Here is a 24,180-nt window from a genome sequence, read left to right as displayed (position 1 = left end):
AAGTTAATAAGCTTTCAACCAACAAGTTATAACTTGCCAGGTGAGGTGGCAAAAAAAAATTAATTTTTAAACTTTTTTATTGCCATGATGGTTTTAGTAAGCTTTCAATCCACTATTTTTACTATGGCAGCAAAAGCTATTTTTTGAATATTTTATTGATTTTACATTATTTATTTAATGAAAAATATATGAATTTACAATTATGAATTTATGATACGAAGGTGAGACCGTTTTTGAAGGTGAGAAATTGCAAGAAATATAGAAAAAATAGTAGAATAATTTTAAAATTGATGATGTAAATATAGGACTTACGTTTGAAAGTGAGATACACTTGCACGGGATAGCCTAACGCCAAATTGTCACGGAAATTTCAAGAAAATACTTAATATTAATAACAAAAAGAGGTAATTAAAAAAAAAAAAAAACTGGAATAATACTTTTTTAGGTAACTTGGCAAATGGGATACCTTTCTTCCTGCACTCCTACAAATCTACAATTATACAGAGTACCCGACCCGCAACGGATCCCATGCTCACATTTGATTAGCTCCCTTCAAATCGAATCCAACTTTCTCTACTTCTCTCTGCCCTAGTCAAAGGGTTGCGAGGTTGCAATTTAGGGTTTGGACTGCTAATAAAGTTTCAATACAGCGTAAGATTTCTCAACTTTACTCTCGTTTCCCATTTATAGTGATTAAATTTCTCATTCATATCATTTATTAACTTAGAATTCTGAGTTTATTTGATTATTGTTATATTTACTAGCCAATTTTATTTGAAGTTGGATATACTAATTCTTAGAATGTAAAAAAGAAACCCGTTCGATCTATTGTATTTAGAGATCTGTTTTTTCTTGAACTCAGAATAGCTATTTCATAGTACTGTGAAATCTGTTGGCCATTGTGTTACTTGTGTGATTTGCTAGGCTGCATGGCTGCAAAATTTTGGAGTTAAATTTTGTTGTGTAAATTGCATGTCCTTAACAAGGTTATGAATGGTGTAAATGTTTCCTGTTCCTCAGCTTATACCATTCTAGCACCTTCAGTCCAGTCAATTTATTGTTTAGCTTGTTTGTGAATAGGGACTTTATGTTGGGCATGTTGTGAAGCCTTATGGCATTCTTAAAATCCTTGCTTTTCATTTACCTAGTAAACATTTTTTTCTTGATGTATATGTTTAGCTATCTAATGAATTGAGACATAGTTATTGATACGAACCATATGATCTTGTATCAAGGTAACACTATTTCAATTTTCAAGTGAGTGTTGACTTCACAAAGAAGAACTAGAGAGGGAGAATCAAGAATGAAGAGGGGAAGAACATAGATTATTCAAGAGAGAAAGAGGATAGTGAAAGAATAAAGAGAGGTTAGGGAGATAGAATTGAGAGATTTTAGAGACAAAATAGTGAGAAAGAATATGAGAAGGAAAGATAATTCCATTATAGTATGATGATCCTTTTGTTTGTACAACATGACCATTTATACTAAATTACTAAACCTCTGTGGCTCTCCTTGAGGGAAGGTCATAGGACTGAACCTCGTTACCCCGGTGGTGGGGTATTGACTCATTGGGCTGCAACAAATAGAGAAAGTATAGAGAGAGTATTGAATAGATACTACCTTATAATAGAGTCGATAGTACTAAAAAAAAAGTTACCAAAACTATACTAACAAAATAAGGTAATGATGATATCATAATTTCCTTATTTGATTCTCTATAGTTAGCTATATCATGGTGTATCACTTTCCACTCCTTCAAAAAGCACATTGTCCTCAAGGCGTAAAGAGGGATAAAATAAAACCATCTTTGTTGTGGAGATCCATGCAGTTTTAGTTGGCGAGTTGGGATAAAAATTGATTCAAATGATTCATGTGCTTGACTGTGGCCTATGAATGACATACTCCTTTGCTTACCCTGTCTCTTAATATTTCCTGGACATATTGCTTTAAGCTCTTGCGAAAATACCTCTTGCTCCCCCATATTGAATTCCAAGTCTAATATTTCCTGGACATATTGGTTGGGGGAAGAACTATTGTTATTGATGGCTCCTTGGGCTCCAGACTGCTTGTTTCTTTTGGATAAGTGGCATTAGAACAATCCGGACTGTTACACTATCATCTTGGTCATTTTGTAAATCTCCATACACAATAGTTTAACGGTTTTAAGTTAGGTTATCCAATGTCTAAGATGCAACATCCAAACACCTCAGAATATATATTTGTACTAAAGTATGATTGCTGATGGCTGTGGCATTACCTAAGATTTTTGTATATTGGAAGTTTCATAGTTTTTGACACATGGAGTAATTTCAGACATAATATTAATGTTTGGCAGGTAGGATCTTGACCTTTAAGCCATCTTGGAACTTAACAGAACTAAATGATTTTATGCAGTATGATGAATCTTACTCCGTATATTTTTTTACATTTAAAAAAGTGATTTCAAACAGAAGACCTCAGTAAGAGGACTTTGGGTGTGTGCGATAGAAAGTATATATAGTGGAATAGTGGGTATCATTCAACTTCTAAGATAGCTGTTATTCTTCTCAAAATCTCAACATTATGTAAACTTAGACTTGGCTGAGTGAATATCTCTACATTTATATTTTAGCAATTTTGATTATGCTCTCTACTCTGTAGCTGAATGGAGGATATTCTCATCCGGACTAATTTTTCCTTTGGGTTGTGACTTTTCTGTTTGCAGCTTGTGCTACTTGCATATTCTCTTATAAAGTGCTTTTACTTTGAACTGCAGGATTTGTAATCTGAACTTGTTGGGCATGGCTTCATCATACATTCCTGCAACAACAGATTCACTTGCTCAGGCTTCTGAGGCTAAAAGTCCATCTGAGGCTCTCTCTATCCTTTACAGCATCCTCAATAACCCTTCATCTTCTTCTGATGCTTTAAGGATAAAAGAACAGGCAATCTCCAATCTCTCTGACCTGCTAAGGCAGGAGAATAGGGCAGAGGATCTTAAAAACCTTCTGACCAAATTGCGACCCTTCTTTTCTTTGATACCAAAGGCAAAAACAGCAAAAATTGTTCGAGTTATTGTTGATGCATTGTCAAAAATGCCAGGTACATCTGACCTTCAGATTGCCCTTTGCAAAGACATAGTGCAGTGGACCCGAGCTGAGAAGCGAACTTTCCTTCGCCAAAGGATTGAGGCTAGACTTGCTGCTCTTTTGATGGAAAACAAGGAGTATGCTGAGGCATTGACACTCCTTTCGGGGCTGATTAAGGAGGTAAGAAGATTGGACGACAAGCTGTTGCTTGTGGAGATTGACTTGCTAGAGAGCAAGCTTCATTTTGCGTTGAGAAACCTTCCCAAAGCAAAAGCTGCGCTGACAGCTGCCCGTACAGCAGCCAATGCTATATATGTGCCTCCAGGTCAGCAGGGCTCTATTGATTTGCAGAGTGGGATCCTTCATGCTGAGGAGAAAGATTATAAAACAGCTTACAGCTATTTTTATGAAGCATTTGAAGCGTTTAATGCTCTTGAAGATTCACAGGCCATATATAGCCTCAAATATATGTTGCTTTGCAAGATCATGGTGAGCCAGGCTGACGATGTAGCAAGCATAATATCATCGCCTAAGGTTGGATTGCAGTATCAGGGACCAGAACTGGATGCTATGAAAGCTGTTGCTGATGCTCACTCAAAACGCTCATTGAAGCTATTTGAGACTGCTCTTCGAGATTTCAAGACACAGCTAGATGAAGATCCCATTGTCCACAGGCACCTTTCTTCCCTCTATGACACTTTGTTGGAGCAAAATCTTTGCAGGTTGATTGAGCCTTTCTCGAAGGTTGAAATCGATCATATTGCTGAGTTGATTGAGTTGCCCGCTGACCATGTTGAGAAGAAGCTATCCCAGATGATTTTGGATAAGAAGTTCGCTGGAACTCTCGACCAAGGTGCAGGATGCCTCGTAATTTTTGATGACCCCAAGACAGATGCCATATATCCCGCTACATTAGAAACCATCTCAAACATGGGGAAGGTTGTTGACAGTCTTTTCATAAGATCTGCCAAAATAATGGCTTGAGTTTCAGATTGCAATTTATGAGTTGATTTCATATTTCCTTTTTGATTTAGCTGACTTTTAAGGAACCAGAACCATCCTGTATTTGAATTTAAGGTTTCTGTTTACTATAAAGATTTGTGGCTTTTGAAAATTTTGATTGAATTCAGCCTTGAACATGCTTCAAGCTAGAATTTGCATTCTTCACCATTATTAGGTTTTACTGAACCACTGCAACCACATTATTGTGTATTTGTGATGTTAGCTGATAGTTAATTACCAAACACCTGGATTATAATTGTAGAAAAGTGTTTAGTAAATTAGTTGTTAGCTAATAGTTGATAAATGTTTTTTTCAAAAAAAAAATTATGAAAAAAGTTACTTTGAGCAATGTTTTTAATTTTGTTTTTTAAATAAGAAGCTATTACAAAAAGTCAAATAATTAATAGTAGTTAGATAAATTAAAATTAATTGATAAGGTAAGTATATTACAAATTGTACTATGGTAATCCGAAAGAAGGAATAACAGAATGAAAGCTGGGCACGTGCGTATAGACGCATAGAAAAGCCAATTCAACGAACTCTGATAGAAAGCAAGCTCACAGAGGAGAGCGGAAGCTAGTCTGCGATCAAAATGAGCGGAAGCACAGGCCAATCTAGCGGTGGGGGAAAGGCAGGATCGGCGGCGGAGAAAAAGAAAGGGAAGTCGAAACCGAGCCGGACGTCGATGATACTGTGGCACGCCCACCAGAACGACGCCAATGCAGTACGTAAGCTGCTAGAGGAAGATAGGACGCTAGTGCAAGCCAGAGATTACGACCACCGTACTCCGCTCCACGTCGCTGCTCTCCACGGCTGGATCGACGTCGCCAAATGTTTGATTGAGCACGGCGCCGACGTCAATGCCCAAGATCGTTGGAAAAATACGGTATACTTTTTCGTATTCATTTGTACGTGTACATATGTTTGTCCTTTAACCAATTTCTTCGATCATTGTGATGTAAATTAAATTATCCTGCATAAAATTTCTGCATGGAATTAAGAGCAACATTACTCCCTTCTACGTATATATCTGTTCATCGTATTTGTATTCGATGTGTTTCTCGAAATTATGAATATAAAATATTTTCGCGTAATAAATTTGCTTTAAATATAATGGAATGAATAATATCATGACAATTGACAAACATGGAGTACAATGATGGTGAATATGAAGTATATTCTATTCCGATGGATAGTCTTCTTAAAGCATATCTTGTTCCCTTTGCCGCTAGATATATTATGTGCAGTCGGAAACCTCGTATACATTGTGAATTTGGAGGTATTATTCAAAACTTTAGGGAGTAAAATTATGTTAACTATTATTTTTCTGTTATGATAAAACAAAAATCAAGTTGAATTATTTTGAAGAATATGTATATCTATAATGTCCTTCACAGGTTGTCATTTCCTCAAAATTCTCCTACTTTAATATTTCTTTGTTTCACTAGGAATGTGAACTAGTGGGATTGCAACCTCTGTCTTAATGTTTTCTTTAATTTTTAGGTTTCCTATTTCCTTCTTCCTTTAATTTTCTTACATTTATCTCTGGTTGACACAGAAATTAAAAGCTTAATCTTTTACCACTTCCTAAAACAAAATGTATTATAATGTTTTGTTTTGGCATTTTGTTTTGGGAGTTCAAATTCAATCAGACCAGTGACCTTAAGTTCACAGAAACTAAAGACATCCTCTTTTTCCACTTCCAAAAACAACATGTACTATAATATTTTGCTTTGAGAGTTGGAACATTAATCTGTCTACTGACATTAAGTTAGATGGTTATTCTCTGTATTTTGACTATTTCCCTTCTTTGATGGTGACTAGTGAGGTTGCATTATTAGAGTGTCCATTTTCTAGGAATGGCTGAATCTACAATATGGTGCATTTTTTGGTTTGTAATTTTTAAAATTTTGGATTTTGAGTTATTTCCTGTTGAGGAGGGCCTCCCAAGCACATGGGACATCTGTCTATAAACTTGCATGTACACTCTTCTACCTCTATTTACATTTTATTACAAAGCATATACTCTTGGATATGTCTGAATGGTGTTCATGATGACAGCCTCTGGCTGATGCTGAAGGATCTAGAAAGCTTCGCATGATTGAATTATTGAAGTCCTATGGTGGTCAATCTTTTGTAAGTTCCATTCCTTGACATATTTCAGAAAAACTTCAATAAATTTTCTATGATTGAGTTATTAATTGAAATGAATGCATTATATTTTATGAATTTTAGGTGATGCTACTAACTGCTTACTTTTCTTTTACTACATTGTTTTTGGGCCCTTGTTCTTACTAGTCTCCATGTGAATGACTTCAGAGTTCTTTTTTTCCTTCCACCAGTTTCATTGGCAATTCGTTTTGTAAAAACTTCCATATGATTTTCATTTGATAACATATTCCTGATTGTGTTTCCCTTTCTCTCGTCTTTTATAGCTGGTTCTGAAGCATACTCAATATTTTTTTTTATTTGATATCATATTTGTGATTTTCTTGCACTGATCATACTTTCTTTTCCTAATCCTGCCCTTATGTTTTTGGTGTTGTATTCCTAAGCATGCGAATGCACCCTGAGATATATGTTTTCTGGTTCCTGTGTGTGTGTGTGGAACTGGATTGTGTTCTAAGTTTTGGTGGTAATATTTAGGGGCAAAATGGAAGCCATCTTGAACCAAGACCTGTTCAACCACCTCTGCCAAATAAATGTGATTGGGAGGTTGATCCTTCAGAGTTGGACTTCTCAAACTCAGTTGTTATTGGGAAGGTACGAAAATACTTTACTAAGCTAATTAATGCCAAGTGGAATGTTCATGTTTGTTTCAATTTCTATACTAGGGCTATCTTTTTTACTGCTTCACTTCCTCTTTGCTTCAGTAAATTGTATCCTCCATGTCTTTTTTCCTACACATATCATGTCTCTCTATTTTATTTTATTTTATTTTTTATTATGTAAATTGTATCTAATGCTTGATGAAAGTTGCTGACATTATCATGATCTGGGCTGTATATTAGTTGTTTTATGTCTCTGCAAATTTATGGTGTACTAATAGCAGCTGATACAAACAGGGGTCGTTTGGTGAGATAGTAAAAGCTTATTGGCGTGGAACTCCTGTTGCTATCAAACGCATTCTTCCAAATCTTTCAGATGATCGCATGGTGATGTAATTTACCTTTTTGGGATGACTACATTCATTACAGCCAATAAACTTCCAATTGAAGCATAAAGAATATCTGGAATCTGGAACATTGGTTTCAATTTTCCCTATTATTAGTGCAAAATGATTAGGATTTGGAGCCAGGCTGGTTGCTATGGTTATCTTTTGATGCTTTCAATAGGGCCTTTTTCTTTATGGGATTTTCTTTCTTGGTTCTGGGTTTGAACGTGTGAAGCCCCTTGTTTGAAGTTTATTTTTTATTTCTATAAGAATATGTAATTTACTAAAGTTCCAAATTGGAAGTCACAGAATTCCATGTATTATTCGAAGTGACTGCTGACCTTGAGTTTGCTAGAAATGACTGCCACCTTTAATACATCATAGAAATCTACGTAGACCTATTGTTTATGAATGCTATAAAGATTTACATGAACTGAGACCTATTGTTTGCTTTGATACAGTCAAGATTTCAGGCATGAGGTAAATTTGTTGGTGAAACTTCGTCATCCAAATGTGGTGCAATTTCTTGGAGCTGTTACTGACAAAAAACCTTTGATGTTAATTACAGAGTATTTAAGAGGGGTAAGCGATTAGCATCTTTTCGTTCTACTGTAAAACCTTCCCTCAATTTATATGCTGTCACAGGGTGATCTTCATCAGCATCTGAAGGAAAAAGGTGCACTTAGTCCATCATTGGCTATCAATTTCGCAATGGACATTGCTAGGTAGTTGCAATTCAATTTATTGTTTACAATATCCTCTTCGATAACTTCTATACGGATCCAACTATAAACTACTATTTCAACACCATTGGCATATTTTTGTGGGCAGAGGCATGGCTTATCTTCACACTGAGCCAAATGTTATTATTCACAGAGATCTAAAGCCCAGGCAAGTTTACATCTTTGCATTGCATGAATGGACCCATGGATATCTGTTAGACATTGCAACTCTCATGTTGAATTTTATTACTGAGGTCTTATGGAAGATTTGGCATTTAACAGTTTAGTAGAATTAAGTAGAACGATATAATCCAAGTGGCCAATGCCAACTATGTTACAAGGGCTTGCTTGCCTCAAGTAGATTGTGGTTGATGCTCATTTGAGTTAAGGATACACAAATTGTTATGATGATTGTTATCATTCAAATAATTGTAATGCTGGGTATGGTGGTTCTTCCAGGAATGTCCTTCTTGTCAGTTCCAGTGCAGAGCATCTTAAAGTTGGAGATTTTGGATTAAGCAAGCTCATTCGCGTTCAAAATTCTCATGATGTATACAAAATGACAGGCGAAACTGGGAGCTGTAAGTAGTTTTCTCTCTTTTCATGCAATCAAGTTAAGTTGCACATGCTTCTAAAGTGTTAGAATTTTTATTAAATTCGGCCAAAAAGATCGTTACATGGCACCCGAAGTTTTCAAGCACAAGAAATATGACAAAAAGGTGGATGTTTTCTCCTTTGCGATGATATTATATGAGGTATCTTAGGTTTTTCAACAGCGTGATTAACTTGAAAGGGAGGTGAAACAAAAATCTCACAAGTGAATTACGAACTAGTGCAGATGCTAGAAGGTGATCCACCATTGTCTCACTATGAAGCCTATGAAGCAGCTAAACATTTAGCAGAAGGCCATAGACCTGCATTCCGGGCCAAAGGATTTGTACCTGAACTGAAAGAGTAAGTTGTTAACTATCAGTAACGGATTTTCAACTGTCAAAAACATTGATCTCTGAATTTATTCTCTCTCCACTTACTACTAAGCTCAGTTGCACTGGCACACCGATTAATTAATTTTGAAGCTCTCACGTCTGTTGTGAAATGAAATTTGTTATTTTAGGCAGATTTTGTGTACAGTAAGAACAAAATTAGGAACTTTACAAAATTCCTCATTCTGTTGTTTATTTGGAAACTTGTAGGCTGGTTGATCAGTGCTGGGCAATGGATATTAACAAGAGACCTTCTTTCATAGAGATATTGAAGAGACTTGAAAAAACCACACCTAAATAAACATTTACTCCACAGGTCTACATTCATTCATTTAATTTTATATTTCATATATCCTTTATTCAAATGTGCAGAGGCAGTGTGGTCTGGTGCATGCATTCAACCACTTGAGCTAGCATACTTCATGTCTTAGGTAGCCCTCACCTTCACCTGTAATTATATGCTATTTGTATTTTCACATTGTGATAGAACCAATAAATTTCTATAGAATAATAATGTTTCCATCCTAGTATATCTCAAGTTCATCAAATATTCAAACCACAATAGCTGTTTCCTGTTTTCCATGAGCTGAACAAAACCAAAGCCAAAAAAAGTTGATCTTGGAACCAAAAAAAAGAAAGAAGCTATAGAACCAAAAGCAGACATAAATAAGTAGTAACCACCACTCCACCAGATAATTAGTAAGTGTTTGCAATTGCTGAAACTGTTTTAATTCATTTAAGTGGCAATAGGGGGAAATTGGAGTAACCATTCAAGCGCTAGGACTATCAAAGCTATTGCCAATCCATCTATCCTGACATTGACTACAAATGTATCTTTTCCTTCAGCGTATTGATCTAAGATTGTACATCAACAAGGGCAAAGGCTAGGAGAAGACATTAGATAAGCTTCTTCTTTTCAAAAAAGGTCTTCAAATGCCATAGCTGCAACCCAGCTACGGACAAACAAACAAGAACAGACACAAAGGTCAGCATATTCATTTTGGAGTGAGTAGATCTATTAAGCTCCTGCATTTCTTCTTCTCTGCAAAGTGCATTTTGTGAGAAATATTAGTAGTGGAAGAAACCATACAAATGGACATCACATATTTGCATGTGTTATAATAAGTTACCTTTCACGAAGATAAAACATCTCATCATGGATGGATTGGACAGTTTCATACATCTTCTTTAGTTCCATTTCCATTACCTAAATCAGAAGCAATAAGCAAGCATAAAAAAATATTAGGAGAAGGGAGCATGACAAAAAGGACACATAAAGGGGATAAGGGTAGGGTTCTGAATACTTAAACGCAAAAATTAAGAAGAAAGATTTACACATGGTTTACCCCAGAAATCAAAAGGAAGTTAGACATGCACTCATGCAGTAAGATCTAAGAGTGAGAATGAGAACCATGAAAAGTCAATTGAAAAAAAAAATTTAAGTGGTGAAAGCTCAAAGAAAAAATTATACAGTGCACAAATGCTACATCAACCAGGTTTTTTATTTTTATTTTTATTTTTATTTTTATTTTTTTGTGATAGCTACCATCATTTCTTAAATAGAACTTCATAAATATATAATGAGTGCATTGTGCGGGCCTCTTTTAAGGGAAATCCTACTTGCATAACCTTGTTGTCTAGTCTTTCTAACTTGTACACAATCTCAACTTCAACATTTAAATTTAATAATCATGTCACCTTCAACTGACTTATTAATCTTTGCTTCAATAATCCATTATCACATGAACACTGAATGAGGCATTACAACATACACTGAGACATACTTGTGATGCATTATGGTTTTGATAACCAGATTGAAGACATAATAATGAAATTGCATAAACAGTTGATAAATTTCCAACTTTATTTTAATGATCTCATTCTCCTTAGCTTAATGATCACTTGTACAACATTATCCTCAATCATTTTCTGTTCAGAAACAAGTCCCCCTATACCAAGATAAGTTTTCCATTTCCCAGCAGAGAATTTCACAACTGGAATGCATATAAGTATATAACCAACAGTTATTGTGAAAGTAGAACTCTCATCACAAGTACTTGTCAAACACAAAGAATATAGTCATATGCCAACATGAAAAAACGTTTGTGAGTGTCATGTGCCAGAAAAAGAATTGATATAGAGATGTGCATAGAGGAAAAGTGGATTTACTTCAACAGAGCCTTTCTTGGCAACATTTGTCCAGTCCTTAGCAGCAATACCAGTCTTCCAATCAAAGTCTACAGTAATCGTGATTGGAGGCTTATGATCTGCTGCAAAGAAACAAGCCATGTAGTCCCCGGCTTCTGCTGTCTGAAATGCAAACTGTCCATCTGGCACATTGTCCGCATTGTGATAGCTATTCCCATATGTGGAAGTCACCTATAACACGCACAAACCAAACATCATTCAATAAACACTCCCTCCTTGATTGCTCAATATCAGACAGAACATACTGGATTACTAATCCTAACAACATCTTCATACTTGGATCAAGCATTTTAATCGGTTAGATCAAGCAACGGTTTTATACTAAATCCATAACAACAACAAGAAGACCAGAACACCGAAGCGATTTTGGGCAATGTCAAATCAGGCAAGAATATTAGCATTTCAACACCAAATAATAATTAAGGGAAAAAGATTAAAAAGAAAAGGCCAAAATCGGGGAAATGAACTCACTCGAGCGGTGATTTTGTGAGAATCGGGCAAAGGGTATCCTTCATTGGGGTTGACTACGTGGTACTTGCCAACGGTCATGGAGTTGCTTTTGATATCCTCAGCTATGCATTTGGATTTACCCGATTCTAGATCGAATCGGAGCGAGTGGATTTGGGTGAAGAAGAGCCCTAAGATCAGAACCAAAGCGAAACCGCTGATATTTGTCCTCATTTTTCGGGGAGATCTTTCCGGTGAAATTTTACTTTAGGATTCACCAGAAACACAAAGACGGGATGGGACTAGAGACAGGAAGATATCAAATCACCAAAATTTGACTTAACCCCATTTTTTAGTTCCTCTTCATATTTTTGTTCAAAATCCCAAAATGCCCCCCATGTTTTGACTTTTGAACTGCCCGACCCCGAACTGTTTTTGTTGGATAATTTATATTTATAGGGTAATATATTCATGTTTTATCCAATGCCTTCTAAATTTAGTACTCCGTATGATCGTATTTAGGAGTTGTGTGGTTTTATGATCATGTGTTGAATTTGGAATGGTCATAGATCAAGTTTCGTGAGCTGAAAACAACATGAGTTTCAACGCTGGTTGTTACGTGGAACCGGTCTATAAACTGTAATAAAAAATAATGAACATATTTAATAAGGTTAATTTAGTGTTATTTTCGTGCTATTCTTGAATTTTCGATATTTTTATTTTGGTTATACAACTATTAAATTATTTCTACATTTGGTACTCAAGTTTTATTTTTGTCACATTTGGTGTATGACTTTTATTTTTTGCCACATGTAATCCCTTTGAACAAGTTTTTGATAGAAAATGACTACAATTCATTGTATTTTCAACTCAAAACCATGCCAACTTAAATATCTCAATGCTTTTGTGTATAAATGTATGATTTTGCATTAGAAATGTGATGCATTTTGATTATTTTCTACCAAAGATTTGGTTGAAAGAACCAAATGTAACAAAAAAAAGTTGTGTACCAAATGTGGTAAAAATACTACTTGAGAACTAAATATGATTATACGAAAGTGACATAATAGTTGTGAGACTAAAAGTAGAAATAATTCAAGCTTTGAAATTTGATATCGGGAATAATGCATTTCATATAAAAATTTCTCCATGTCCATTGTTTGAAATTCAAAGTGGAAGTTGGTGAGTAGCAACTAATTTGTAATTTCCCTATCAGCTACATATCATAGTTGATGATAACAAACTTTCAACTATACTTATAGTTGATGATGACATTATGAGAATGACTTGTTTTAACAAATTTATCTTGATGACTTTTTCCTCCATATATGTGTCCATTAGTTTGATTTGTTCAGAAGAGTGATGCTGGTTGTTTTGTTTAGAAGTTCAGAGTGATCATGTCACTCTTTGACAAATTAGACAATTAATTTTCTCTAGTCAACATGAATAAACTTTTTGTAAAAAAAGCATAAAGTAACCAAAACTGATTACATCTCAAAAGTTCAATCATGTATGTAATCTGATTAAATTAAGAATTGATATGAAACTTTTAAGAGAAATTGTATACTTGCATATTAATGCCCCTGGCGAAAAATTATTATGTTTGTATAAACATGATCAACTGGTCAAACCTAAATGAAATGAAACATCAATCCTTGCAAAGATGTAATCTTTTCTACCTTGGAAGTCAAACAAGGCTAATGCTTAGAGGATCAATCCATCAAACAATTCATTCTCTTGAAAGACACTCAACTCAAACTCGAACTCGAACTACATTCTTGAGCTGTTAATGGTTCAAACGGCAGCTTCAGCAACAAAGAAGAATGAAGTCTGCATATTTACTAATCCCATTCATCGTGCTTCAACAATTGAATTTGATCAGCAGGTGGAACCTCTCTACTGTTCAGGGTCTTGCCTAATCCCACTGCAACAGAAGAAGTGTGGCAATTTGACTCGGCCACAAACCCTACAGAATTACACAAGTATTTTAACGATCAGATTGGCCATGTATATAGAAACAAACTACCAGGCCCGACGATTGAAATCTAGAGAAAAAGCCTAGCGTGAGGCGAAGATGTGGTTTCTTCTCTAACAAAAGCGGGGATGAATTGGAGAGTAAACACACTTAGATACCTTCTGTCACTAGAAACGGTATTCAACTTCAGCACAACTATTAAGTTAGAAAGTATGAGTAAGACGAGTGACTCTGAAGCAACCATGAAAAAGATGCACCAGAAGTTAAGAAAATAAATAAATCTGAAAATCTGAGAACTACTGCACATATTATCTTGCAAGGACTTACAGTTTGCAGATAAAACAGGGGTTCTAAGTTTATGTTCTATGGACTTTAAAAAAAATTAATCTGAAAGAAACTGTAATTTTCACTTTAACTCTAGAAACACTTACTTGCAGCGGATAATCACTGGTTGAGGTTTCAGAGCCTTAGGTCCATTTCGTATCCCTCTCTTGTGACGAGAAACCTGCATTATTGAATATATACCACCAAATAAATGTAAACTGAAATAAGAGAGAGAAGTCTGTTTTTGGCCCTAGACTGTCAGAACATTGTCACTTTTGAAACTACACTGAAAGCTCCGTTAGTAGCCCATCTATTTCCAAATAAAGGACAGTTATGGTCATTGGTTAAGTGAATGCATCACATGCTGCTCCACCATGGAGGCTAGCAGTTATTTTCTTTATATCTCAAAAAAAGAAAAATCAATGATAACTAATATATAAAACAAAAACAAACATGCAACAGGCTTCATGTTTGACTACTTGACCAAAATAATCAATAGTCACAACACCATCCCAAATCCCATTACTTCAATAGTACCAACACAGTTTTGTCCTTTCAGAATTTTTAAAAAATAAAAGCCTATTCCACTATCTGTATGAACACTACAGCATTGGGTCACAAGATCCATCACCACTATCCAACGTTGCTACCATTCACCACTACCAGACATTCTTATCACCTACAACCACCTTCTTCATGTTCCACCTTGCGATATCAGACCGCCACTAGGTCACCACTGCCCAACCAGAGCACCATTGATTTAAAACAAGATCAAACACGTGGGCATTTCAAGATTCAATTATTTTCACAATTTTCAACCAAATAAACAAAAAATGCTAAGGACTGAATGTCTGAAAAAGACAATCACTTAGGATTAATGACTAGTGAGATAGAGACCAGAGGAGCATTAGGCCATTGGCAGTAGCAACTTGAAGAGCTGAAGTCAGCAGAAATGACAGGAGAAATAAAGAGAAAGAAAGAAAGAAAAACCTCTGCTTCTAAAGAGTTGCAGTTGGAAGAAGGAAACAATCCACTGATTGGGAAAAATTTTGATAGATTAGTAAGAAATTACCTGAAATGTCTTTAGTACCCTAAACTTTGATTTATTTTAATCACATGAAGTCTAGTTCCACTTTAGCATCCAATTCTAACCTAAACTCTAACGTGAGGACCAAAAGTATCAAGTTTCTGGTAGTCTAGCAACTACTAACAGGGGTTTCAAAAGTTTGAGGTCTGGCAATGCACACCAATAGTCTGGGATTTTATCAGTATAAAACTTTTGCAATGGTAGAGATGGGCTCCCTGGCATGGAATCCATTAATAATGTGAATATCAAACCAACTTAAATAAGTAATCAAGAGTGGGTAATAAAAAAAAACAGAAACTTGTTTAAATTTTAATAAAACAAGAGAACCCAATTTCTGTTGCCACACACAAATAAATTACAGTTATAAATTATTATTAGATACAACTCATTGCATTACCACACAGTTATAAATTATTATTAGATACAACTCATTACTTCATTAGTTAAACATCTGAACTTGAAATATCATTAAGCATTCTCAATGATCAAAAATAAAAAGCCATCTCTTAACAAAACATCGAAACATTAGTGAAACTATATTTATTTGCTAGGGTCGGGAAGGTGTTAGGGGAAATACCTTCTTCTTAGGGACTGCCATGAGCTCCATAGACCCATTGATGAAGGTGATATCTTCTGCGTCACCTTTGATGCTTTCATCAAATTCAGGCAGAACCAAAGGCGGTGCTGTAGGGGGCGGGCCGCCGATGGCACTGTCCAGTGGAGCAGGCTGCGCAATGCCATGAGCAAGTCTACGCAAGCTGGAAGGGAATCCCATATTGGAGCCGCCGCCGCCGCAGCTCTTTAGCATTGCTGCCCTCAAAGCCATTACCGGTTGCTCCTTCAACTCTACACTCTTCACAAAGAGACGATAATACGAAATGTTGATTCTTCGGAGAGATTAGGGTTTAACAGATACGAAAACGAATTGTAAATTTTTATTTTTTATTTTTAGAAAAAAGAAGAAGGAGAAGAAAGAATGAAAGCATGAAATGGGCCGGATAATTGGGCTCGGATCTAGGCCCAATGACTTAAACCCTCCTCTTCTTCCCTTTCATCTTTCCGGCAGAAACTCTCCCAATTTCCTTCACTTGCAGCTGAACCAGAAGAAAGCGACGACGTATTACCGAGGCCGCTTCAGCCATGTCGTTCATGAAAGGCGATCTGCTATCCAGAACCCGAAAGCTCGTCAAAGGCTTTGCCAAAGCCGAGCCCGTCTGGCTTAAAGCTATGGAAAAGTACGTAGTTCTTCCCTTCTTTTTCTTTTTTAAACTATAAATATTATTCCGTTTTACTGCAAGTTCCGGCGGGGCTTAATTTTCTTGATTTCTCGGAATAATTTCCTTTCCAGATAATTTTCTGGTAGAAAACAAGTTTTTGAATGATTGTGCTTTAACTTCGCAATTTAGGGCTCCGCCGGCTACATTTCCGCGCGCCGAGAAAAAACTTAACCCGATTACTCTTCCGGAGGATGTTTATGTAAAGAAGTTCTTTCGGAAGCATCCCAATTCTAAACACGAGGATGCAATCAAGTATGTTGTCCACTATTTATGCTTTTTTGTATTGCATTCCATTGCAAAGTTTTCTCCTACTTCCTTAATTCGTATCTGTGGATCTATGGGATAAAATTTTGATTTGAAATTTTCATAATCTCTGCATTGTTGAAATTTAGCATAATGCATCACGCCCTAAGAGTGTAAACATTGTATTGTGTGAATTGCTTTCTAGATGGTAATGGTTAGGCTGCTAGTTGATGAATTTAGTAGGCAATCAGTATTTTCTGGTATAGAAATATATTCTAAAATACTTTAGCCTCTTGAATGCAGCCCAATCTAGGCACAACTGGATTAATCCAGATGCGAATGCTAGTAAAAAAAATACTGTAGGCTCGAGACTGTTTCTGTGGGACTGGAGGTCTGTTCTTTTCTGGATCCTCCATAAGTGGCCTATGTTATGCCTCATCATTGAAACTGTTCTGAGGATTAGTAGTGTTAACCAGCATCAACCTGCTAACTTGTTCTTTTCAGTTCGTCCTTTGCTGCACCTAGGTCCTGAACTGCTCCTTGGGGTCCTTGATAGATCCAACTACTCTCACCACCTCAGTTTTCCAATAAGAACTACTTCATTTCTCCTTTTTCATGCACCATTAGCAGCATCTGTTAACAACCTCATCCTCTGTTGTTTCCTAAGGCCTAACATCAACTTACTGTGAAATTAAATGATCTCAAAATCAAAATAGAGAATTACTATTATTATTTTAAATGATAATGTAATCTTTCCAACACGATTTTCAATTGTTATACCATGGACTAGGGTCCACCTAGTCTAAAAATTGTGTCCACAATTTAACATATTATGTGCTAAATAAATTGAAGACTCATAATATGTTAACTGCACATAATACATCTGTAGAGTAGCGGTACTCAAATCCCTTATTGGAGTATATATGTTATGTTATTAAAGTTGGTCCATAACTGCGCAGGTTTTGTTTGAACTAAAAGGTTGCTCACTTAATATATGTTTTGTATTTAATTATTTTGATGTTTTAATAGGATTCGTGGATTCGACCCACCTCCAGCACGTTTGTTTGGCTGGCGAGTGCTTGAGTTGAAGGAGCAGGGCCTGAATGAAGAGGATGCTATGGCTGTGGCTGATGTATGTGCTCTTTCTTTGAGATTAGATTTCCCGGGACTTGTAGTTTTATTTGATTTCTCCCATTAAGCTCATATGCTTTGTGATTGTAGATGGAATATCGCTCAGAAAGAAAGGCCAAAAAGATGGCTTATTCTCGACTAAAGAAAATTGCACGCCTTCAAGGGAAGGAACCACCTCCCAACCCTTATCCTAAAGCAATCGAGGAGATACAGGAAGAAGAAAAGCCATATGTCCGTGACCGTTTCTACAACCCAGACATCCTAAGAATTGTGGACAAACTAAAACAAGAGAGGGCAACTGAGATGCAAGAGAGACGCCGAGGTAGTTGGTAAAGGTGCATGCCATATTTAACATAGCTGTTCTTTTACTTTTTGAAGCTGATGGTTGTGTTATTCAATGGGGAAAAATGGATATCTTTATCGGATTTTTTTGAAAAAGTAGTTACCCACACCACATGATTGTTGTTGAAAGTTTGCATCATGAATAATTGTAATTCCAACCTAAGGCCCCATTCCATTGCCATTGGTGTTGAAAATTGCAGCTGTAATATATCATTGCTCTTCCTTCCTAATTTATCTACTAATATCTACTCATCATAGCGCATATGTACCAGAGTTACAATTGCATTAGCAATTAGCTTACCAAATGTCTCGAGTTTATTGTTTGGTTCTTTTGAATGTGTTTTATAGACTAGAGGTGGTCAAACCCCATGCCTAAACTTCATCTATAGAAGCAGGATTGGCTCATGTTTTATGGACTCTATTCTTTGTTAACGGAGCAGAGGGCAAATTATGCTATGGGCCCGGGCCATGTTCACAATTTTAAATCTCAATATACAAAATTACATTACCCAATATTCACAATTTTTAAATTCTATATTCACAATTTTGGTATATAGATTCAAAAATTGTGTCATTATGTTGAATATAGGGTTATGAAATTGTGAATATAGAATTATGTAATTATGAATATAAAGTTCTAAAATTGTGAACAGCAAGGTGGACCGATGTCCATGTCATAACGCTTTTTTAAGAATAAATAAATAAATGCATGAGATGCTTCTGCTTGAAAATTAATTGTACACATTAACGCTTATTAGGACTCCACATCAGTTTATATGGGTAAATAACTCATATCGTGTATAGATCGTTAAAATCTTACATCAAATTCCTTAAAATAAAAAATTATGAATCATAATATATCCATCATTAGATTTTGAAAAATCATTGTATGTCTAACTTAAACTTTGGATGGATTCATTGCATCAGTACGTAACTTACATTCATTCATAGTATACCAAAATTTATCATTAATCCTTAAAATCTGGATTCAATGATGCTAGAAGGAAGAGAGACCAGCAATTTGCCGGAGTTTCTCATACGAAACCCAGAACACAAATTGCCAAGGCCCCAGCCTTGCCCATGTTGGGAAGAATCCCTTCCACAATGTTCCCAAACCTTCAACTCTAACAGTCTTCACAAGACAATGATATGAGTTTTTATACTTACTCTTGCCTTCTCCCTCAGTGCCTTGGTTCATCATTCTCGTCTTGATTACGTCTGCTGGGCAACTCAATGTGGTCGCTGCTAGACCCGACACGATGGAAGATAGTGTGTGTGCATAAATATTATCGTCAGCTATGTGGTTTTGGATAACAAAACGCTTGGCATGATCGTAGCAAGCTAGTTCTCCCATATTAACTAAGAATGCTCTCTGGGCATTTGGGACAACCCCTTTCCAAAGTCCTCCGAAGCCTTCTGTACGTATAATCTTGTTGAAAGCATCAAATGGCCCATGATACCTAGGCTGGAGACCTTGGCTTACCATCCGACTATCTGCTTGCATCCTTACTTTAACAAGATCGGCAGGGCTTGCCACTACCTGTATTATATATATAAGGAGGAAGCATAAAACCTTTTTAAAATATGATCCAATAGAGATATTTAGACTTCCAAGACAAGATGTTGCTAATAATAAAAGAATATAATGCAAGCACAGTGCCGTAATAAAATAACACACTGTGCTCGTACAACTGCAGCCATAGATTGGTTTCAAGGTCATCATAGTAAACTATGATATAATTTGTGGAGTCTCGGTAATAGCCTAAACAAAATTAGTTGACACCTTCTTCAATCTTCATAAAGCTATGCAACAAGATCTATCAACCTTGCCATCTAAATGTGAAAATCCTTCTTAAAATTAAGAGAAGGAAAAAGGAAAAGTTCCCCGATAAATGCATAATTAAACAAATACTGGAGTGTAGAAAATGTTTTAACAGAAGCAAAATGTAAGAAAGGAACTGTCGAATCCCAATTTGGTCCCTATTCACCTATTTGGAGCACATTCCTTAGAATTGTTCTTACTCTTAATTAGGGGCCGAAAACATTTTTGACACCAAACTGCATTAGATGTAATTTTAAAATTTGACCAGATGCTAATCCTATCTGTAGATGTTTCTAAACCAACCTAAGTATATTAAATGACACCAAAAGGCATCCCTTTTCCCTAGATGTGAAAAAACCTGAGTAAACATCAGGAAGTAACAATGGCTCTTATATACATTCCTAGTAATTTCCACAATAATAATGTAGATATATACTACTTCTTATAATAGAAATCTTGAATATCATATCTAATGCCTCATTTGGGGTTGGAATAGGTTATCATTCTAGTGACCTCAAAGAATAATGTGGTATTATAGTGTTCCCTAGGATCATTACTGCTTCCTCAGTGCTTCATAAGCTCAAAACGTTGGAGCTTTTGCGGTAGATTGAATTATCTACAAGTGCATTTGCATGTACAATTTGATCTTCTTTCTTACTATTTCAACTTTTGGGAAACTCCATCTAGGGGATTGCCAGTTTCTAACCAATGGACTCTAATCCACAACCAAATTCTTATAGTAATCAAATTCTCATTCATTGACTTAGAACAGAGTAACAGACATCACTAATTCAAGGCATCCAACCATTCAGACATTCAGTAGAACACATGAACAGTCTGTTTATTTGCAAGTTCAACTCTCAATATAAAATTAAATTTACAAAAAATCGAAATTCTTAAACAAAAATTAAATGCGTGTATGCCATCACAAGAACATAAGTGCGTAACTGCATTGTGATCAACGGAAAAAACAGAAGTAAAAAAAGAAATTTCCAATAAATTTCACTAGAAAATTTAACAAATGTAATTTAGTGATATCATGAAATAAGGAAATTTCTAAGGATTGATGTACCTGTGCAATAACACCTGAAATGCCGCCGATAACAGCTTTGCTAGGGAGAGAAAGTGGCCGATCAGAAGGCACCAAAACGTTCCTCAAATACTCGTATCCGACAATTCTGATCGGCGTATAGAAGAGATGCCGTATAATCGCCGGCGACAAGCCATTGTATAGCCCCGAAAAGCCATTTTTCAGGACAATTTCCGACACGACGCGGACGGCGGAGGTAGGGCGGGCTGTCGAGAGAGACTCGCCGTGTAGCTGAAGCCGAGTCTTGATTAGGTCAATTGGAAACGTTGCCGATTCCGCCGCCGCCGCAGACAGTGACGTCAGCGCGATCTTCCTGGCGGGTTGCACTTTCTGCTCATGGCTTGCGCCGCCGGATCTCATTGAGCTCTCGCGCTCGGAGCAACGAGAAAACGGCTGAGAGTCAACGAGACTGTGAGCATCAGAACGACGTCATAACAGATCTATTTTTTGAGGAAATTATACGTTTGCCCCAATATTTTCAAATTGTGTCGAATTGGTTCTAAAATGAATTTTGTTAAATACTTTCAAATGTTGGGCAATTGATTACTACTTTTCTTTTACTGGAATAATTTTGAAAATGTTATTATAATCTAGACCAAAATTAACCTTTTAAAAAAAATTATTGAAAGATTAGTTCAAAATCACATGTTAACTATTCTCAAAAAAAAATTACATGTTAACTTGTTAAGTGATATTTTTAGTTAATGTTTTGAGTGAGATGCACTTTTAATTTGGGTCAGGTCAAAGTGAATTTGAATTCTCTTAAGTCAGTTAAGTGATGTTTAAATTTAGTATATTATACACTCAAAATAAATAATGGATGAATGAAAAAATTGATTCTTGATGTGTATCAATTGAGTTAAGAAAAAATTGAAATCTAAAACTAAAAGGCTTTTAAATTGTATTTGCTCCACAATAGAAAAGTACGTGGGATTTGTGTGTGTGTGTGTGTATATATATATATATATATATATATAATTAAGCTTTTTAATAAATTTGAATAGTATAGTATAAAGACTCTCTCTTGTCGTCGTATAGGGGTACAAATCAAAATTTAAACATACAATCCCAAAGCTTGAAAAATTAGCATGTATGTAACCTTTTTTTGTCTCTCCTATAAATAACTAAAATTCAGCTAAGTTTTTTGTCAACATCTATAACATTTTTTAGTAATCCATTGTATCATGAGAACTGAAGTTTCAATGCTTCTGACACTCTCAAAGAGAAGCGAATCAGCTTTAAAGAAAATGTGATTCAAATACTTTGAATTAACCATATTATGAAACTGCCAAGCAAGACCACCATGGTTCCTTTCCTTTCTCCATTCCAATAAATTTTGAAATTCAAATTTGTGAAAAATTCCTATAATTTTCAATTGGTGCACCAGTACCCAAAACCCACCCTTATGGTAAACTTGAAAGTTTAATACAATAACAATATATAATATCTTAATCTTTAATTTTTCAAGATGGAAGGTGTGGATGTGTCCACACTTTTTAGGGGATAATTATTTTCACTTGAACTCTCATGTTTATAATGTTAGACTAGAAAAAAATATTGTGCTTGTAATGCTTATGATTTTTCTATCCATATGTATTGACTAATTAATTGACCGTAGTTGAATTGAAATTTATCACTTAAAGATTCATAAGTTGTGTCTATCCAAATTGAATTGAAACTCACTATTATAAATTTATAATATGAAGATATGGACACTATTCAAAGTTTGCTACTTATTTACATGTCTGTATGTATATTTATAAAATAATAAAAAATAAAAAATTGAACCCATTAATTAAAATTAATATAATGAACCACAACATTTAAAAAAAATTACAATTGTTTGAAACCGTCCCACCGATCCTTATTCGTAAGACCGGTCTGATCAATATGAAAATGTAATACTTATACTAAAAATATGTAATATTAATCAAAAATAAAGCGTTTATTACTTATAAGAGAATGGATAATACTTTTCATAAAAATGTAATATTTTTAAATCAAAATGTAAAATTATTATATTTTTCTTCAAAAATATTACATTTTCACCCATGAGTAATAAATATTTTATTCCTGATCAGTATTATATTTTTTAGTATAAATATTCCACATTTTTATATTGACTCAACCCGTCTTACAGAGAGAGTATAAATATTCCACATTTTTATATTGACTCAACCCGTCTTACAGAGAGAGGACCGAAACACAACTTTTTTCCTTAAAAATGTATTTTTTTTACGTATAATTATTATTTTTTAAAATCAATATATGTGTGAAAGTTATCCACGTGACACTGCAGATAAACCCAACGTTATTGACGAACAGGACAGGTACCAATAAGTCTGAGCGGAAATATTGTACGGTAATAACAAAAAAAAATCATAGTTAAAAAAGAAACATAATATGTATAAAATAATATATAGTCCGTAAAAAAGTAATGTTCATTTTCATTTGATGATGTGTGTCTGCTTGTATTTGGTCCAAACACTCAATCTGCTTAGTCATCCATTCTTGAAAATTAAAGGTGGGGGAAAAAGAAAGAAATCGACTATATTATCTGCGCATGCCAACTAAATTAATATTAAAACTCACCACCCCTATCTTATTCACTACTTCCATGCCATCGGTCCAATTATCTATCTTTCAACTTTATCTTAAAAAAATTATAAATCAGTTGCATTGCATGGTGTATACATGGTGTCCAATATTAAATTATATGATATAAAGCAAAGTGTATCTGATCGCATATTTTTGTAAAGTAAGTTACATTTTGATTCGTATCATTTTATTGAGAAAAAAAAATAGTTTTTACATAAATATTTGTGTGAGGATGAATTTTAAATAAATTAAATGATATAAAGCAAAGTTTATGAGATATAAGTAATATCGTTTGATTATTAAGAACATTGAAAATATGTCAGTTTATCATGTAAATAGATTAACGAATCTTGTAGTTTATGTTTTGATACAAATAATTAATTTTTTGTCTTTTTTAAAATCGTGAATATCTGTTCTACCAACTTATATCAGTAAGCTAAATTCGTGTGGATATAATCCTAAGAAGTCCACCACACGAATGGCGGCAGCAAATGTTAAGGTAGAATTTGGAAAAATTAAGCGAATCAAGCGGCTGAGATTCATGGTATATTCTTTAGGACTTGATATTCTCATCGGATGCGCCAAAATTTGGTTGAATTCAAAACGCCACGTGTAGGTAGGGTTGATGTTAATCCGAAGTTGGGTCATGCGCCATACACGCGTCGTTTACAGATATTAAAAAATAATTGGGTGATGTTGAGATCCAA

General features: G+C 35.1%; 6 protein-coding genes across 7 annotated transcripts; 3 read left to right on the top strand and 3 right to left on the bottom strand.

The window, feature by feature from the left end:
* The first annotated feature begins 460 nt into the window (after positions 1-460).
* On the top strand, positions 461-4,182 carry LOC116017152 (26S proteasome non-ATPase regulatory subunit 11 homolog). Its single transcript, XM_031257685.1, has 2 exons — positions 461-651; positions 2,756-4,182. The coding sequence occupies exon 2, from the start codon at positions 2,781-2,783 to the stop codon at positions 4,050-4,052; it is 1,272 nt and encodes a 423-aa protein (XP_031113545.1). The 5' UTR covers positions 461-651; positions 2,756-2,780; the 3' UTR covers positions 4,053-4,182.
* Positions 4,183-4,645: 463 nt separating this feature from the next.
* LOC116017162 (integrin-linked protein kinase 1-like) lies at positions 4,646-9,459 on the top strand. 2 transcript variants are annotated; one of them, XM_031257695.1, is made up of 11 exons: positions 4,646-4,956; positions 6,132-6,206; positions 6,717-6,833; positions 7,136-7,230; positions 7,686-7,806; positions 7,870-7,949; positions 8,056-8,115; positions 8,406-8,527; positions 8,616-8,701; positions 8,785-8,900; positions 9,140-9,459. In XM_031257695.1, the coding sequence occupies exons 1-11, from the start codon at positions 4,663-4,665 to the stop codon at positions 9,228-9,230; spliced, it is 1,257 nt and encodes a 418-aa protein (XP_031113555.1). In that variant the 5' UTR covers positions 4,646-4,662; the 3' UTR covers positions 9,231-9,459. The 2 variants fall into 2 exon arrangements, with proteins under 2 accessions (XP_031113555.1, XP_031113564.1); XM_031257704.1 differs by lacking the exon at positions 9,140-9,459 and having other exon boundaries at positions 8,780-8,865.
* Positions 9,460-9,576: 117 nt separating this feature from the next.
* LOC116017176 (transmembrane emp24 domain-containing protein p24delta9) lies at positions 9,577-11,915 on the bottom strand. The gene is made up of 4 exons (XM_031257711.1): positions 11,609-11,915; positions 11,099-11,308; positions 10,060-10,136; positions 9,577-9,971 (listed from the first exon to the last, which is right to left on the bottom strand). The coding sequence occupies exons 1-4, from the start codon at positions 11,816-11,818 to the stop codon at positions 9,827-9,829; spliced, it is 642 nt and encodes a 213-aa protein (XP_031113571.1). The 5' UTR covers positions 11,819-11,915; the 3' UTR covers positions 9,577-9,826.
* A 1,210-nt stretch (positions 11,916-13,125) lies between these two features.
* Positions 13,126-15,899, bottom strand: LOC115996613. The gene is made up of 3 exons (XM_031235934.1): positions 15,548-15,899; positions 13,991-14,064; positions 13,126-13,550 (listed from the first exon to the last, which is right to left on the bottom strand). The coding sequence occupies exons 1-3, from the start codon at positions 15,794-15,796 to the stop codon at positions 13,481-13,483; spliced, it is 393 nt and encodes a 130-aa protein (XP_031091794.1). The 5' UTR covers positions 15,797-15,899; the 3' UTR covers positions 13,126-13,480.
* Positions 15,900-16,031: 132 nt separating this feature from the next.
* LOC115996606 lies at positions 16,032-18,215 on the top strand. The gene is made up of 4 exons (XM_031235922.1): positions 16,032-16,205; positions 16,377-16,499; positions 17,520-17,622; positions 17,712-18,215. Exons 1-4 carry the CDS (start codon positions 16,111-16,113, stop codon positions 17,952-17,954), a joined length of 564 nt encoding a protein of 187 aa, XP_031091782.1. The 5' UTR covers positions 16,032-16,110; the 3' UTR covers positions 17,955-18,215.
* Positions 18,216-18,744: 529 nt separating this feature from the next.
* LOC116019535 (mitochondrial uncoupling protein 3) lies at positions 18,745-21,292 on the bottom strand. The gene is made up of 2 exons (XM_031259796.1): positions 20,858-21,292; positions 18,745-19,503 (listed from the first exon to the last, which is right to left on the bottom strand). Exons 1-2 carry the CDS (start codon positions 21,233-21,235, stop codon positions 18,961-18,963), a joined length of 921 nt encoding a protein of 306 aa, XP_031115656.1. The 5' UTR covers positions 21,236-21,292; the 3' UTR covers positions 18,745-18,960.
* Between the last annotated feature and the right edge of the window lie 2,888 nt (positions 21,293-24,180).

Source organism: Ipomoea triloba, chromosome 1, assembly GCF_003576645.1.
Source record: "Ipomoea triloba cultivar NCNSP0323 chromosome 1, ASM357664v1".
NCBI classification, from domain to species: Eukaryota; Viridiplantae; Streptophyta; class Magnoliopsida; order Solanales; family Convolvulaceae; genus Ipomoea; species Ipomoea triloba.
Note: the sequence above shows the minus strand (reverse complement) of the source record. Positions and strands in the feature narration are given on the sequence as shown.

Bases quoted from the DNA above. Each gene is read 5' to 3' on its own strand.
- LOC116017152 (XM_031257685.1), top strand. From the start codon at position 2,781: ATGGCTTCATCATACATTCCTGCAACAACAGATTCACTTGCTCAGGCT.
- LOC116017162 (XM_031257695.1), top strand. From the start codon at position 4,663: ATGAGCGGAAGCACAGGCCAATCTAGCGGTGGGGGAAAGGCAGGATCG. The intron at 7,807-7,869 runs GTAAGCGATTAG...ATGCTGTCACAG, and splicing joins TTACAGAGTATTTAAGAGGG to GGTGATCTTCATCAGCATCT. The intron at 7,950-8,055 runs GTAGTTGCAATT...TTTTGTGGGCAG, and splicing joins TTCGCAATGGACATTGCTAG to AGGCATGGCTTATCTTCACA.
- LOC116017176 (XM_031257711.1), bottom strand. From the start codon at position 11,818: ATGAGGACAAATATCAGCGGTTTCGCTTTGGTTCTGATCTTAGGGCTC. The intron at 10,137-11,098 runs GTAAATCCACTT...CTTCTGATTTAG, and splicing joins CCAAGAAAGGCTCTGTTGAA to GTAATGGAAATGGAACTAAA. The intron at 9,972-10,059 runs GTAACTTATTAT...TGCACTTTGCAG, and splicing joins ATGTTTTATCTTCGTGAAAG to AGAAGAAGAAATGCAGGAGC.
- LOC115996613 (XM_031235934.1), bottom strand. From the start codon at position 15,796: ATGGCTTTGAGGGCAGCAATGCTAAAGAGCTGCGGCGGCGGCGGCTCC. The intron at 14,065-15,547 runs GTATTTCCCCTA...TCAATAATGCAG, and splicing joins TGGCAGTCCCTAAGAAGAAG to GTTTCTCGTCACAAGAGAGG. The intron at 13,551-13,990 runs GTAAGTGTTTCT...GTAATTCTGTAG, and splicing joins CCAGTGATTATCCGCTGCAA to GGTTTGTGGCCGAGTCAAAT.
- LOC115996606 (XM_031235922.1), top strand. From the start codon at position 16,111: ATGTCGTTCATGAAAGGCGATCTGCTATCCAGAACCCGAAAGCTCGTC. The intron at 16,206-16,376 runs GTACGTAGTTCT...TTCGCAATTTAG, and splicing joins TGGCTTAAAGCTATGGAAAA to GGCTCCGCCGGCTACATTTC. The intron at 17,623-17,711 runs GTATGTGCTCTT...TTGTGATTGTAG, and splicing joins ATGCTATGGCTGTGGCTGAT to ATGGAATATCGCTCAGAAAG.
- LOC116019535 (XM_031259796.1), bottom strand. From the start codon at position 21,235: ATGAGATCCGGCGGCGCAAGCCATGAGCAGAAAGTGCAACCCGCCAGG. The intron at 19,504-20,857 runs GTACATCAATCC...TATATAATACAG, and splicing joins TTTCAGGTGTTATTGCACAG to GTAGTGGCAAGCCCTGCCGA.